Source organism: Aulonocara stuartgranti (genome assembly GCF_965226115.1).
Source record: "Aulonocara stuartgranti genome assembly, chromosome: 20".
NCBI classification, from domain to species: Eukaryota; Metazoa; Chordata; class Actinopteri; order Cichliformes; family Cichlidae; genus Aulonocara; species Aulonocara stuartgranti.
The window spans coordinates 28,062,243-28,079,197 of NC_138956.1; the positions used below are offsets into that span (position 1 = coordinate 28,062,243).

Consider the following 16,955-nt stretch of genomic DNA (forward strand, 5'->3'; position numbering starts at 1 on the left):
TCCCGAGAGAAGTAAAGCAAGTGTGTAAGTCCATCTCTGAATGTTTGTAAAGCATTCCTGCGTTAAGCTTAACAAACGACTGCCTCTCCTGCTGCTACTTCAATCATGAAACTGCTTAACGATCAGCTGATCGGCTTTTCTGTCGCCAGTCGTGTCTCTAGTTTGCTTTTGGCCCACTTTGCACCAGAAAGAGGAAACCAGCGGCTGAACAACAGCAGCATGTTTAAGCTTGATCAGCTGTTGTTAGAATGTATTTAATATTACTTTCTACTCCAGGATCTTTTTCTACATAGCTGACGGCTGGTAACTGTGCAGGGGCGGATCTAGCAAAGTTTAGCCAGGGGGGCTGATAGGGCATTAACAGGGAAAAGGGGGCACAAAGACATACTTTTCTTTCTTATTCTCATTTAAAATGTCGAGCTTTTAATAAATAATTATCTGACACCCAAAGTTTTAGTTTGATGCAAAATGAATAGAAGTCCATTATTGTATATAGTAACTATTAAGTCTAATATATATACCCTAGTAAGCTATAGTACTTTTTCCTTTGGGAAGGTACCATCTGTGCAGTCTGCAATTCTGTTGAAGAAAGATGTTGAATCTATTTAATATTTCTTGAAAAATAATTGATTTCTGTGCATTTTTTTTCACACTGCATCAAATTAAGGTTGATTACGGCGATTAAGCATCATGAGGTGGAGCGTGAGGGGTGGTTCCCTATTTTTTATTTATTTATTTTTGTTGTTGCTGGGAGTTGGAACCCTATTAGTTAGGTTGCTTAATATTTATGCTAAGTACTCTTTAAAATACCAGAATAGGGAGGATGGTGTAGGTTTAAGTTTATTAGATTGATCAGTATTGCTGAACTATGAAATATTTTTTTTTGCATACAGGTATAACAGAATAGCTTTAGTGTAGTTGTTGTTTTAAACTTGAGTATGAACTTATACAAAATGCAGCAAGATATTTAAAAAACAGTTTTGTTGATTAAAAAACATTATATCGGATTCATATCGGTATCGGCAGATATCCAAATTTATGATATCGGTATCGGACATAAAAAGTGGTATCGTGCCATCTCTAATAGTGACATACAACAACTATCGTCACAGTGAGAGAGCTGCTGTTCGCTTCATGCTGCTGTCGTGTACAGTTTCACTGCTGCCTATACAAATAAGACCAGTTTTCATCTTAAAATACCAAATATGTAGGAGAAAGTGTAATCCCTGCCTTGATTATGTTGATTATGTTCCCATTCAGGACCTTTAATATTTGCACTGAGGTCCTAAGAATGACATAAAGGTTTAGGACTTGCTACACAGTGTACAGAAGCTTTAACAGGACCAGTTGCCCAGAGTCTCCGGGACTAATGCATCTTACCCTAATAGGAACTGCTGAGGAGGCGGGGAGATGCACCCAGCCCTTACTGCCTATGTGCAGATACCTGCACACCTCTGATGACCCACTCACTGAGCAGCTCTGATAGTTAGGTATAATATAGAACAAGAACAACCCATCTTTTTTAAAAGTGAATATCCACGATTTAGATTTTATATTTAGACAGGATATTTATTGAATTAATTTGGCGGTGCTTTCATGAAGGTGTGAAAGCACCTCATGAAAGCACGGGGTGGCTGTAGCTCAGGTAGTAGAGCGGGTTCGATCCCAGTCTGCTCCAGTCTGCATGCCAAATATCCTTTGGCAAGATACTATACCGAGTGTGTCTGAGTATCGGAGTGTGAACGTGTATAAATGTTAGTTAGGTAGCACTGAAAACCCAGACAAGTGCTTGTGTGAATGGATGTGATTGGGTGAATGAACAAGTTGTATAAAGTGCTTTGAGTGCTCAGAGTAGAAAAGCGCTGTGTAAGACCCGGTCCCTTTACCATTTACCAAAAAATGGGCCCAAGTGTAAATTTGTGAGGCAAACTTGGCAGAACCTTTATATCCAAAACAGTGGCAAAACAAAGTTCAACATCCAAGGGAAACACTGGGAATTCCAGGAATACACTGAGGAAACCCCGTAGGTAACAGACTAGGAACAACAGATGAGGAACACAGCGTGCTGACACAGGGAAGTAGAAACAGTACGACGGGATCTAAACCCTGGGACCCAGACTCACCACAGAGACAGAACAAACAAACTCAAAACAAAACAAACTCTAAGAACTGTAAATGAATTTGACACTGCACAACTACCACTGGTTTAGGAGAGGATGAGCAGAGACAGGTCTCCTGCCTGGCTGCATAGAATGAAAAGCAGATGTGGAACACTCCCCTAAACCCCTCACATCTACCACCATGGCAGAGTGACGTGGGAGGAAATATTCCATCCACGGTCGTTTCCTGTCGTAATCCTGCTGAACTTTCTCCAAGATAGCCCAGTGTTCACCACAGCTGAACACTCAGCTGCTAACAGCCTGACAGCGATCTTTTCTCCACAGGGGGTGTCATCTGCCTGCATTTCTAGCTTTATCTTATACTCAAGTGCTTCTGGCATTACTGTGGCAGTGGTGTATAAAAGCTCACTGGTTTCCATGGTGGTGATAGTGGGGATATGGTGCAGAGGTCTTCCAGAGACCATCCAGGACAGAATTCCAGGATGTAAGATAAAAGCTGGTAGGATGTAGACTGAGAGGCACAATCAGGTGGGTGGGATAGTGTACAGGTGGTTTCATCAGATTCCTGGCACAAATCTCTCGATCCATTCCCCCCATCACTGGACCAGAGGTGGTTCCACCTTAGGTAGGCGAGCAGCAGCCGTGCTCCCATTCTTCACGACAGCCAGTGTCACAATGACCAGTTAACCTGACATGTGTGTCTTTCACTGTGAGAGGAAGCTGGTGTACCCCCAGAGAACCCACACAGCTGTGAAGATGGGAACATACAGAACCCACACTACACCAAGTCACGTTTACTTCTATCACAGCTTTAATCTAAAATGCTTTCAGTGACTCCACAGCTCTTACAGGTAATACCCATCCTGCCACGGTGACACGATTAAACCTTTATTAGAAGCCAAACATTACGCTGCACACATGTATTCACCAGCTGCCCACTGCTTGTCACCACTCAAGTCTTTTCCACATGTGGTAAATCAGTTTGATTGGACAGCATATTGAAAGCATCAGCCTGAGCAGTTCTGTGAGCTCGGCTTGTCATGGCTTCCAACACACGAGGCAGTGAGACACACAGCTTCACATTCCTAGTTTTACTGAACCTTCATGGGCTTTGTGGTGCATATTAATCAGGCATTTAACTAATTTAGCATACAAAGACTGTGCAGCTGTGGCATGTAAGGAGTGTTGTGTATAGATATTTAGATTTATAGATTGGGGCACATTAGGAAATGTACATCAAGTCAGGAGATGTTCCTGCTGTTTCCTTCATGAATTCATAACAGCAGGCGCCTGAATTGTTAAACAGCTGGCTCTCAGACTGGGACTTGTGTGACTGTTGCTATGCCAGCTCCCAGGATTCTGGTTGGTTACTGTGTTGTCCTCAGGATATAAATAAGAGCTGAGGAGAAGTAGGCCAAATTTCTCCTCCTTTCTCTCACTCTCTCTCTTTACATCTGCGTCCCTCCCTCTCCGTCTGATGTTTTCAGAGGCAAAGCTGCTCTCTGGCTCTCTCCCCTCTGACATCGTGGGCTGTCTTTAGCTCCTGTTTCCCATGTGATGAGGACGGCGTTGGAGGATGACTGACAGCGTCCTCTCATGGAACAAAATCCACACAAGCAAACACAAAACATGCTAGCTCAAACGTGAGAGGAGCATGTTTGTGACTGCTGGTTACAGATGTGTAAACCGAATCAGATGAAGTATATTATATTGTATCTTTAGCTTTCTAGCCTGGTCTTTTTCCCACAGTGACGTCAGTTACACTGGGCGTAATGAGGAGTGGGACAGAGAGTTGTTCATGGTTGACCTTTGTATCCTCAGTGAACAGCATCCATATACAGGACCTGCAGGTGTTGGGCACTGGGCTTAAAACAAAGCCATTTTCAGGCAGACACAGGTTTGCCACATGTATTCACTCATCTGCCTTCACATGCATATGAACTTGAGTCACACCCCATTGTTAATCCATAGGGTTTCATATATGATGGTGGCCCAACCTTGGCAGCTATAACAGTTTCATCTCATCTGGGAATGTTGAAGCTTTTGGAGTGTTTATGGGATTTTTGAGTGTTCTTCCAGAATCTGTGCGGTCAGACACAGCACACACGAGTGTCTCGCAGTCGCTGCTCTGATTCATCCCAAAGGTGGATGAGATCTTGGGTTGAGGTCACGACTCTGTGCAGGCCAGTCAGCTCAGTCATGTCTTTATGGAGCTGCTTTGTGCACTGGTGTGCAGTCTTAGAGGCCATCCCCAAACTGTTCCCACGAAGTTGGAAACATGAAGTCGTCCCAGATGTCTTGGTATGCTGAAGCATTTCTTTAAAGGAAACTGCTGACACACAACCCCACACGAAAATACCTCCTACACCAAACCTAAAACCTGGCACATGTAGTCAGATCAGCACCGTTCTCATGGCAACCGTCAAACTCATATTCACCCATCGAATTGCCAGATGGAGAAGTAGCTCAGGAGGTAGAGCAGGTCATACAGTGATCGGAGGTTGGGGGTTCGAGTCCTGTCTCCCTTGGGTTAGTAAGCACTTAAAGCCATAGAAGGAAGTGGATGGGTGAATGTAGCATGTTGTATTGAGGTGCTTTGAGCTCTCTGGGAGAGTAGAAAAGTGTTTTGTAAGAATCAGACCAGTTCCCATTTGTTACTCTGTGCTTCTGCCAGCTGAAATGCATGTGAGGCTTTGCTTTGAGCTCGGTGGTGTAAGGCTTGGATGGAGCTGCTCAGCCATGAAGCTGTTCTTCAGCTAATATGAAGGTCACGACCTCTGCATCCTTGGACCCCACTCTGTGGTTTTACGTGCCATATCACTGTCGCTGAGTTGCTGTCATTCCCAATCACTTCCTCTTTGTTATAATACCTCTAACAGTTTTGGAGTGTTTAGTAGTGAGGAAACTTTCTGACTGGACTGTTTGCACACGTGGCATCCTGTAACTGTACCATGCTGGAGTTCAGTACAGTAGTAAGGATGGTGGTTTCTGGGGCACATTATATTCTGTAAATGATGCTTTGCTGTTGTAACGGCCTGATTCTGTGCAGGTGTTATCAGTTATTTTGCTCTGATGAGTTTTCTTAAAAGCAAAGCAGACAGCACATCATTTCTCAGCAATATTAGGCCCGTCAGTGTGCGGGCACTCGCACGATCTGTACCACTGCCTGCTGGGATCAATCGATAAAGCGCCTTCTGCTCCTTAATCTGAAGCTGCAGGCAGCTGCAGGACTTTGGACCTCCACGTGACAAGCACAGCTCTGAGAGATGCTTCTCCCCTGTGCTGGTTTCTATCCCAGCTTATTCTGACTGGTTTATTACATGTTCTTAAAAGCTGGTGACCTCTCTGAGTCTTGGAAACACCAAATGCTGCCACGTAGATGACAAGAATACACACGAGTCATCATAAACATTGCTGATCATCACATTAACAGTGGCAGAGGCCAAGGTGTGGTTTGCAGAGTCAGTATGTTGGAGAAGAGTGGTGTGCACTAATACACCACTTACTGTCCTCTAATGTCCTGGAGCCTGACACTGCAGGGTTCCCCGTACAGCCACATGTATGTGCTCTGCAGCAGCGCAGAGCAGTGAGATCCAGCTAAGTCAGGGACAGCGTTTGGGGTGAGCCGTTCTGATGCACCAGAGAAACTAGAGCAACTTTAGTCAGTTTTACAGTGTTTCACTGTTCTGTCTCAAGGAGACTGCGTGTATTATCATGTACAGACGTGTACGTACACTCATCATGGCCATGTAATATTTAATCATTTAACCAGTGTAAATATGGGTCAGTTTTTTTGGTATTTTTATGCTGATGTCAGTCAAGGGCTGATATCCAGTCAGCGTACAGGTGCATCTGTACCTGTGATTATTCTCATGTTGGTGTTTGTATCATCCAAAAAAATCCTAAAAAGAACCCGAAGCTTAGATTTACATCGCTGTCAGGCTGGGTGTGGGTGAAAGTTTGCGCTTTAACTCTGTTTAGTGTTCGAGGAAAAGGACTTGAAGTCTTTGCTGAAGCATTTCCATGGTAATAGAGTACTGACTGGGACTTTGTTCTTTACAATGATGTCAGTACAGCCGAGCACACACTCTGCATCTCAAGTGTTCACTTCCCAGGGAGACGGTTTGGTGACAGCCTGCCCAGAGACACCGAGCAGCTTTGGTACAACTACACAGAAAGGACTCCACACCAAGTCATGTAACAGAGTAAACTTACAATAAGCCTTGGCCTGGCCGAGGACACGAGGAGGAAGGACGAGTCTGAGTTAGAGACACGTACATAAAGGGTGAGGCTGAGGTTGTGCAGTCCAGTTAGAAATCTATCGTATTAATAACATTACAAATCCATATTTTCAGCATGAAGTAGTGTCTGTGACCCTACAGGAACTCGGCTGAAATAAAACTCGGGGCTAACTCCATGGCTAATGGTGACTAGCCAGCAGTCCAGCATTGGACCAACACCATGCTTAAGCACCTCCTACCAGAACAAACCATAGAAACATTAACTCACATTAACTCGTGAAAGCAAAAAGAAGATACTATAATTATCATTTTAAAAATCATGGTAATTAGTAAATATATAAAATATCCAACCACTTAAAAATACACACTACCGCTCAAAAGTTTAAGAAAACCCAAAATTTTCCAGTTTTTTATTGAAAGTGATGCAGTTTATTGTCTCATTGAACTCTGAAATGAAAGCATAGCACAAATAAGTAATTGGAGTTAAAAAAGAAATCATGGAATCAGTTTATAGACCAAAGTGTATTCTAACCTTTAACCCATCAGAGTAGCCTTCTTTGGCAGATATAACAGCTGAAGACAGTCGTGGCTTCTTTCTACAATAGAAATCAAATATTCTCCCATATCTGTAGCAGAAGTTCCCATAAACGTGGACCTTGTAGGTTGCTTTGCTTTCACTCTTCTGTCCAGTTCAAACCAGCTCGATGGGGTTTAAGTCTGGAGACTGTGCTGGACTCCATGTTTTCAAGCTCATCACCTTGTTCTTTGTTCCTGAGGTAGTTCTGGCACAGCTTGGATCTATGTTTTGGGTCTTTATGTTGCTGTAGGATGAAGCCTTGACCAACTAGGCTCATACCAGAGGGTCCTGCATGGTGCTGCACAATGCTGTGGTATGTGTTTTGGTTCAGGGAGCCTCTCACTCTGTACAAGTCACCGACCCTGGATCCAGCAAACAGCCCCAGACCATCACACTTCCTCTTCCATGTTTGACGGTTGACACCACACACTGTGGAACCATCCTTTACCTACTCGACCACAAAGATCCTGTGTGATGAACACAAGATTTCAAATGTTGATCCATCAGTCCATAATACCTTCTTCCAGTCTTCAGTAGTCCAATGGTGGTGTTTCACAGCCCAGCCAAGCCTCTTTGTCTTATTCTGACGTCTGGCTTTCTTGCTGCAACTCGTCCTGTCAAACCTGAAGCTCAAAGTCTTCTCTTCACAGCTGAAACTGAGACTTTCTTACGACGACCACTATTAAGCTGCTTGAAGCTGTTGTCCTGTGAGCCGCCTATCACACAGCTGTTAACTCTCAGAAACTTGTCCTCTGATTGAGTCGTGTCTTTGGGTCTGCAGACCTCTTCCTGTCAGTTTGTTTCTGAGCCTTTGGATGCTGAAGGAAACTGGACTCACTGACACCTTGACTTTCTTTGCAGTTTCTCTGTAGGACAGACCGACATTTATAAGTGTTATGATGGTCTGTCTCTCTTCCATTGTCAATCACCTTTTTCTCACACACTCACACACGCAGCATTTGAAACATTAGTATTAGATACATGTTGTCACACTTCCATGTTTCAGATTATCAAACAAATATTAACATTAGACAAACAGGAATAAACACAAACTGCAGTTTTTACACCTCAGCCATAAAAAGGTGTGATGTCATCACCCTCCTGGGTTGGCGGTGATGACATGTCTAAGGCTACGTTCACACTGCAGGAAAAAGCGCATCAAATTCGACTTTTTTTGACCCTATGCGACCCATATCCGATCATGGTATGACAGTGTGAACAGCACACATCCGATATTTTCAAATCCGATCTGGGTCACTTTCGTATGTGGTGCTGAATCCGATACATATCTGATGTTTCAGAAAGCGACTGCTGTTTGAACGGTCATGTCGCATTAAATCGGTCTTTTACGTCACCGACACAAGACAGACTGCAATTATCAGCGCTGGAGAAGATATCGTGAACGCTTCCTGGCCATCCGGTGAAACTGTTGGGAAGACAACGTTGGAGAAACGTGAACATTTAATTTGTATTGTATAATCTGCAGATTCTGACAGAAATCTGCAACTATCCTTTGAAGCACTGCTCCTCTCTAAAACAGCAATAAGGATGATTATTAGGCCATATGTAAATAACAAAATAACTTTATAACTTAAAGTAAAATTGGGAAACGTAAAGTCCAAAACAAGTGGGCCATCAGTCAAACAATACTGTTGGTCTGGGTGTAAACAGAGCGCGTTCTGTGTGACATCTTTTACCAATGCGGGCCGCTTTGAGCATTCACACTAGAGCGCGTTTGCTGTCACATTTTATTTGTAGTGTGAACGAGCAGACAGCACAGTCTCCGTCTTGTTGTTTATGAAGACAGAGTTCTATTGTTGAAAATGTCTTTTGATTTTCTCTGTTATAAATGAACGATGTGTATTTATTCTGTCGTGATAATAATTGTATTAAAATAAATACTGATTACAAACGTGGATGTTTGCAGCTGTGTTTGTGCTATTCAGCCATAAAGGCTAACTATGAAAATCAGACTCCTCATTTAAACGATGAAGAGTCTCATTGTCCGTCCTGTAGTGGCAAAGTTTGACTTTGACATATATGTTCTGCTAAAAAGGGTGCATGTTTTTGTCTTACAGAAAGCCTACTGTGCCCACTGTAGTGACAGGATATGGGGGCTGGGCAGTCAGGGCTACAAGTGTATCACCTGCAAACTGCTGGTCCATAAGCGCTGTCACAGACTCATCCCTCAGACCTGCCAAAGGCTTATGGTGAGTATGTGATTATGCCCATTAAATTGCACAGAGGCTCCTGTTGTCTGCATGGATCATTGTGAAAGCTTTTTCCCTCCCTGGACAAAGAACCGTTCAAAGAAACCATCAAAAGCCCAAAATTACCATGACACTCATATCAGTGAGGGGTGTGTGTAAACTGTGGACATGCAAAGAATAATCTTTAACCTTAGGTGCACTCAGTGATTGACCCTTCTTTGGTCATAGGTGGATAGAGAGCAGCTGTTACACTGGCCCTGTTGTTTAATCTCTTTAATTTGTTAGCAGTAGGCTAATAATGTAGAGCAAAAGTTAGCTAGTCAGTGTTACTGATGGGACTAATTATGTTCTCAAGCTGTTGTCAAACATTAAGGTGGAGGCCATGGCAGGGATTGTTGAACAGCTACTGCATCAAAGTCCCTCCCAACCAATCAGATTGCACTATTTGGGAACATTCAATCTCCTTTCCCATCAGAGTGAACACAGTGTCAGACCAACGCTGGAAACAGTGTAACAAGTAGTTGTTTTAAGTATCAGGTTAATATGTTAGAGCTCTCAAACTCTATATGTTAAACTGAAGTTTGACTCTCTCAGGGTTAATTCATTACCCGGAGTCATTCTGAGTCAGTCAGCTCTCAGTGTAAATAAAGTGAGTGAAACTGAAACCTCTTGCTTTGGGCTCAGCATACTGTGCTAATCTTGCGTCACAGTAGCACCTTTCAGGCCTCAGCATCAAGTGGAACCACACAGGTTCTGCACAGGAGCAACAACAAAACACAGCAGAACAGTTTGTCACAAATGTCTTTAAAATGTACTTGTGTTTGGTGTGTGTGCTGCTTTACATGAGATTCAAAGATCAAGTAGTGATGTCTTATCTTATCAGTGAAGCAGTTTATAAAAAGGAATTAAAATGGTTTTGAAACAGCTGAGAAACAACAAGCTAGTCTTTCAAACAAGTCTTTCTTCAAAGACCAGCAATATAGTGATATCCTAACTGATACAAAACAAGGACGGCGTGACCACAGACCAGTGTGCTCCACGTAGTCAATCCATTAGAGCGCTATGCAAGCTTCTGGCCAAACAGAAAGATCCAAAATTTTGACCCCAATCACCCAAATCCTGAGCAGAAAATCAATGCAGTCAATGGAGTATGTGCTCCGCGACTGTGCTGCTATCTTCACTGCCTTTTTTCCTGGATAAGATTAAATCCCTTTTCTGGAGAAACCCCCACACTTCATTAGAGCAGCAACATTTCTGCCCATGAGCTGAAATACAGACCTCGCCCTGAGCGTAAACATGAGCCATCATCCACTCGTCCAGGACTGCACAGCCATGACGGGATATCTGATAGGGCATGTTGCAAAGAAATGCAGGTGAATATCTGAAATCTTTTCTTCAGGATCCAGTCATGCCATCACAGAAGCCCCCTTCAGATGCCCAGAGTGCCGAGGTGGACCTTCCACTGGATGACACAGAGGACACAGATGGGAGTAAGATGCATTTCTTTTATATGCCACTGAGTTACCTAAGAAAGCTAATCGTTGTATGAGTGCAGGTTTCTTTGAGATCCAGATGAAAAAGGGAAACTCTGAACTCTGCTGCATTTTTATGAGACATAAGTCAGCAGAGAGCATGACGGGATCCTGGACACAGCATCCAAACCCAGTCCATGCACGTCTAGAAACTGTGGACTACATGTCCCAGTCTGACTGCATTCATGTCCTGGACTGTTTGGACTCTAACACATAGGACATTTAACACTTTTCACACTTTCTGATGTCTTCTGTGGTCCTTCGTAGGCGGTGAACTGACCGTTGGGTGGGCCCTAAGAAATGTTACAATAAAATACAATAGAGTGTAATTTTGTTTGAAATGACTACAAATATTTAGCATAAGAATGCATTTGAGTTTGTCTCAGAGTAACTGTGATATCTGTGGATAAACAGGGTGACAACATCTCTTTGAAAGTACACAAACTCTTTTAAATTTGAGAGTGAATAAAAAATAAAGAAGAGTGCTGTTCTCTACAGAGATGTGCGCCACTACACCAGTTTCTTTAGTGTTTCCTTAAACGACAGCTACTTGTACAATTTATAACTGAGGAGCCCTCAGTGGCCCCCGCTGTCATTTTACGAGTCCCCAAAGAAATGAGTACCAGAGTGGCTGCTTGGACCAGTGGGCCTGGTCTCTTGACTTCTCATTCGCTGTCATCACTTATGTAACTCTGAGATGCTTATGTGTAAACTTGTGCCCATGAGATGCTCTGGGGCCCCTTGTGGATTAGCCTAGTTTGGTAAGAACAGGGGTCTTTATTTTGTGTGCTCTGCCTCCCTCTGCTGGTTGAGGGAAAGAAAGCATTTGCGACAGTCTCCAGATGGTCATAGTTTGGTGTGGATCTGTGTTTTGCAGTACCGTTTTTACCACACAACTGTGCAGTGAATAAAGCAGAAGACGAGACAGAGGTAAGACCGACTCATTAAGGATAATACGCTGATAATGTAAAAGCTGCCCATTCCCTTTGAAAATGACTGTGTGATCATTCTTCTACATAAACTATGCTATTGATGCTATTCTGACCTCTGCCCCTGTAGGATATCAAAGCAGTAGTTGATGGCATCGATGGCATTAAGATATCCCAGGGACTGGCTCTCGGGCTGGCTGACTTTGACCTGATTCGAGTAATAGGACGAGGCAGCTATGCCAAAGTTTTGCTGGTGCGGCTAAAGAAGAACGAGCAGATGTACGCCATGAAGGTGGTGAAAAAGGAGCTGGTCCATGACGACGAGGTGAGAGCACCCGGAGAAACTCTGACTGTAGTACTTAAACCCCTAGAACCACATGAGTACTCGTTAGCAGTAATAGGTTTCTTGTAGCTGGTCACCAGGTTTGCACACATGTCAGGAGGGATTTTAGCACACTCCTCTCTATAGAAACTCTCGAAATCCTGCCGCTTGGCAGCGTGAAGCTTCACCTCCCTCCACAGGTTTTTAATTAAGAATTAATGTCTGGAATCTGGCTAAGCCAATACATGACCTTAGTGCGTGTTTCCTTTAGACACTTCTTTGTTGTTAGAAGACCCATCCATGACCCGTCCTGAGTGTCCAGTGGAGGTCACGGCTTCATCCAAAGCATAATATTTCCACCTGTGTGCTTGAGGGTGGGGTTGGTGTTCTTTGGTTCATACTCAGCACTTCTCTTCCCTCCAAAACACCGCAGGGTGGGTTGATGCCAAAAACCTCATTTCTTTGTTTCATCTGTCCGCAGCATTCTCTCCTGAGCTTTCTCTGAATCATTGAGATCTTCACTGACAAATGTAAGATGACACGTGCCTTCTTCTGAAGGTTGACTTTGCTGCAGGACTTCAGTTCATGGCTGTGTGTTGTGTTACCAGTGGTGTTCTTGGTGACTGTGGTGCCAGCTGCCTTTAGATCATTAACAAGTTTAGGCCTGGTTTTAGCATGGGGGGTCTAGCCAGGACCCTTACTGGATACTGGGTGGAAATCAAACTTGCGACTCCTGCTCCAAAGGTGTGTAGTCTTACTACTACCCTATCCAGCTGCATTCCAGCCTTAAGGAGGCTGACATTGGTTGACATTTGTTGGTCTTCCCATGGGTTTCTGTGGACAGGTGTGCTTTGTAAACAGTAGTTGTATTATATGTAGCGCACAGCTGGTCTGTGAGAGCCTGAATCCTCGGTTTATTGTAGAGGATCAAATAAGTATAAAATATATGCTTTACAACAATAGGTTTCTTGTGCAGCATCCCACTGACAGGCCTGAATTTACAATGTGACCACCGTGTGTTATACAGAAGACTGAGTTAGTGATTGAAAACATCAGAGTTAGTGTTTCTCACTGACTTCTGTACTATTCAGAATCAGAATACTTTATTAATCCCGAAGGAAATTAGGGTTAGTTAGTTTTACAACAGGCAATGCACCCCCTGCTGGACATTGGAGAGAATGCAGGATTTATACTGCTGTGAGTTTTCAGACCTGGAGGCTTCATCCATCTTCATTGTGTTGTAACAGTCCAAAACAACTGACTGAAAACATTAACCACCACAGCTGCAAGCGTAAAAGAAAAACAAGAGAAGGAAAACTACAAACATTAAACACTGAAGGTTTCAAAGATTTCTAAGCACAAAGACTGAGAAGTGTAATGTTTGCCTTCAGGAGGGGATATAACTCTATAAATCAGCCTACGTGGGGACAGCTGTTGCTGTTTTCCTTTTGAAATGCTTTGGAACAGATTTGGTAGACATTAGTAAATTCTTGTATAAAAGTGTGTAAACAGCAGCTTCAGCACCCAGTGATTTCCACTGAAGTCCACATACACAGATGATGTCAGGATCTGTGATGTTGGCACATCCCAGCCACGGACCGCTTTTTTCTGTCTTACATGTAGGGTTGAACTGGACCAGTGGTGGACAGCAGGACACATTTCATTGAGAATGTGGGGAATTTTCAATACTTCTGTTTATATTTTCTCGAATACTCAGAGGGCAGCTGGTTTTGCACGCTGTCTGTTTCATTGTTTTGACCTTGCATGGAGACAGCAGGGCTCTGGAGAGATTTAGGAGCACTAGACTATGTAACAGGTCAATATTCAGAGGAGAGTGGAGGGTAAAAGTTGGAAGTGAAGGGTGACGAGGAAACAGTGGGGAGGTATGAAAATATGAGAATCGGGATTGGCTAAAGGAAGGGAATGGAACTGAGCCAGACACTGGAAGGAAATGGAACAAAGAAGGGGAAATTTGGAGTGGAGGTGGCACAGAGCTGCTGAGGAGGAAGAAGTGAGTGGGTGACTGAAAGCAGCAGATGAAATCCGGGTATAACATCCTCTTTGCAGGGATGAATAACCAGATGAACATGAAGTCTGCATAAATAATGTTCCACAGGCAAAAACATGTTATATTCATAGAAACAGAAGCATTACAAGAGCCAAAGTGTCGTTTCGTTTTCCACGAGTGATGCCCACACCTGCAGCTTTCTTTGAAAGTGTCTCTGACACAGTCTGTCTGCATGGTACGTTAGCAGTACTGACAGCTCCCTGTCCTCCAGGACTGATCATAACCTTAGAAACAACACGTGACTTCTGTGGGTGGATTGTGGATACAATAAGACTCAGTGACTTTGAAATACTTTGAGTCAGCTCTGTTTTCTGTGTTACTCTGATTTCACTTCTTGCTCTCGACTCGTCTGGCTTGCTGGTCTGATAACTCAAAGCTTAGCTTAAGTTAACAGACTCTGATCACGTTCTTTAGACTCTGTGACTTTTCTGCCTCAAAAGTCATCAGGTAGTCCTAGAACATCGTAGCTGAAACATATGTTAAAAGAAAGACAGAGAGAGAGATTGGTAAGGAGGTGAGATAGGCCTGAATACAGAAAGCCTACTGACTGTGCTGTGGTTGTGTGATGAAAGTCCACTAGATGGCAATATTGCTCAACATATAGGCTGAGGACCAGCGTCCTATAACTACAGCATCGTCCATCATCTGACCAGCTCACGTTGTCCCACATGGACACGTTTTATTCCATGACAAAGTTTCACTTTCTGTACAAACAACAATCCACGGACAGCAGGAAGGTGATTCCACTGAGAGTCAAATAGTCTGAAATGTCAGACGTGTTACTATGACTTATTTTGCATAATAATAATAATAATAATAATAATAATGGCTGGATGCAGTAATGACTTGACCAAAAGGAATTTTGTATCACGGCACAGTGTACACACACCTGATCACAGTTTAATGATGCTTTAACTCCAGATTCAGAGTCCTCGCTGCAGGCAAAGCACTGAGCAGCATCCATGACATCCTGGGTACTCTGAAGGACTTCTGGGAGTTGGAGTGCTTTCAGCTGTTATTTTGTGACACCTGATTTAGAAAGGCGATTCAGTATAAAGGGTTGGATACGATGAGATGCTGATGTCACAAAATAATGTCAAATTTTGCAGCAAACACTGTAGATTGCATACCTGTAATAACGTCACTTACTATTGGCAGTATTTTAGTCCAAAATTACAAACTGTAGATAAAAGATGGACTTTGGGAAGTGAATGTAAGCCACTGTGGTTCAAGTGCCTTAAACCTGCCATCGTGTTAAAGGACAATAGAGAGCTCTTCTGTTTCCCGAGTTCATGGCTTGCACTCCATTAATCTCCCATTCTGTGTGTGAGGGCTGTTCAAACCAGTGACACCAGTGACCTGATGTATCTCCATCGATCTGTCTGAGAAAGCCTACTGACAAACCGATTGTTCCCACATTATCTGTCTCATGCTGTGTCTGTCTCATCTCTGCAGGATATTGACTGGGTGCAGACAGAGAAGCATGTTTTTGAGCAGGCCTCGACCAATCCCTTCTTAGTCGGCCTCCACTCCTGTTTCCAGACAGAAAGTCGGTAAGAGGATAAAGCTGACACTGTGAGCGCTGTCGGGTACAGTGCTTTTCACTAAATACTCCTTTGACGATGGCCCGTTCTTACCTCAGTCTGCTGAAGTAAGCTTAACGTCTAACTTCATATTAACACACAGATTCAAAGTATATGTTCCAGCATACAGACACATATTTAGTCGTACGTCTTCCTACATGCGCACATTAGCTGTAAACTGTGGCTCACGGCTGTGAAGTATAAAAATGAGCACAATGTTGTGGGTCGTTAGGGTTGTGTCACAGCAACAATGCCGCTGCACTCTGACACTGATTCAACTCTGTGTGATCTGTGCAGCGTCCAGCTCAAGGCAGCCCTGGAGCTCCATCATGCACCGAGGTCAAAGTTCAAATGAGTTGTAGTTTGTGTCACTAGGTTTACATTGTGTGTCTAAATTTACTGAATTGAAAGAGATTAGACATTGCGGTGTGTTTTCACAGTGAGGTCATTGTTGTAGTTGGGAAATAACCACGGCTCAGATTTGTAATGTGCTCCATTCAATGGTTCTGCAGATCTATTAAAACCTGTTCATGATGTGAGGACTAAAGGTACTGTTCACACTCAGGACTTTACTGTTTTCCTCAAACAGTGCTGAACCCAGCAGGGCTGCACCCATAACAGCCCTTCATAAAGATCACGTGACCAACAGCTGACACATCAAACAGCTGAACTTTTTTTTACTTTACTATTGTTTTTGTTATGATTTGTAATAAACACTGACAACTTCCCCAAAAGTTCAAAATCTATATAAGGACATTTTCATACATTCAATTTATGTATACATCACAACAACAGTCGCCTCAAGGTGCTTTATATTGTAAGGTAGATCCTACAATAATACATACAGAGAAAAACCCAACAATCACATGACCCCCTATGAGCAAGCACTTTGGCGACAGTGGGAAGGAAAAACTCCCTTTTAACAGGAAGAAACCTCCGGCAGAACTAGGCTCAGGGAGGGGCGGGGCCATCTGCTGTGATTGGTTGGGGTGAGAGAAGGAAGACAGGATAAAGACATGCATACAACATGCAGTGTCACATTTGTCCTCCACAGTATCATCTTAATAACACTTTAGGTGTTATTACATAAACGAAGCTGAATGACTTGCTCATCCAACCATTTCCGCATAGTCTCCTTTGTGGAGCAACACCCCTCCAGGCACCACCTGCAGCTGTACTATATTTCCTCCACAGTGACTCTCCATCATGAATTTTTCGGTGGGGAAGAGGAGGAAAAGACAGGCAGCCAGGTGAAGAGTGGCTGTGCTGGAAACACGTGGTTACGATGTAACATGCACATGCTGTGGAACTGCTCAGGTCGTTTGTGTCTCACCTCTAAACCTCGTGCACATATGAAGAGATTCACTCGTTGT

General features: G+C 43.5%; 1 protein-coding gene across 9 annotated transcripts in view; it reads left to right on the forward strand.

Moving 5' to 3' along the window:
• Positions 1-16,955, forward strand: part of prkcz (protein kinase C, zeta) — a 101,008-nt gene that overhangs the window by 54,062 nt on the left and 29,991 nt on the right. For all 9 annotated transcript variants that reach the window (XR_014273707.1, XM_082518490.1, XM_082518491.1 and 6 more), the window contains 5 exons: positions 9,017-9,148; positions 10,548-10,638; positions 11,558-11,610; positions 11,740-11,934; positions 15,455-15,552. Coding sequence is in view for 8 of the 9 variants with exons in the window: in XM_082518490.1 (XP_082374616.1) it covers positions 9,017-9,148; positions 10,548-10,638; positions 11,558-11,610; positions 11,740-11,934; positions 15,455-15,552 (569 nt within the window). In the remaining variant the exon portion in view is untranslated. The remainder of the gene's footprint in view (positions 1-9,016; positions 9,149-10,547; positions 10,639-11,557; positions 11,611-11,739; positions 11,935-15,454; positions 15,553-16,955) is intronic.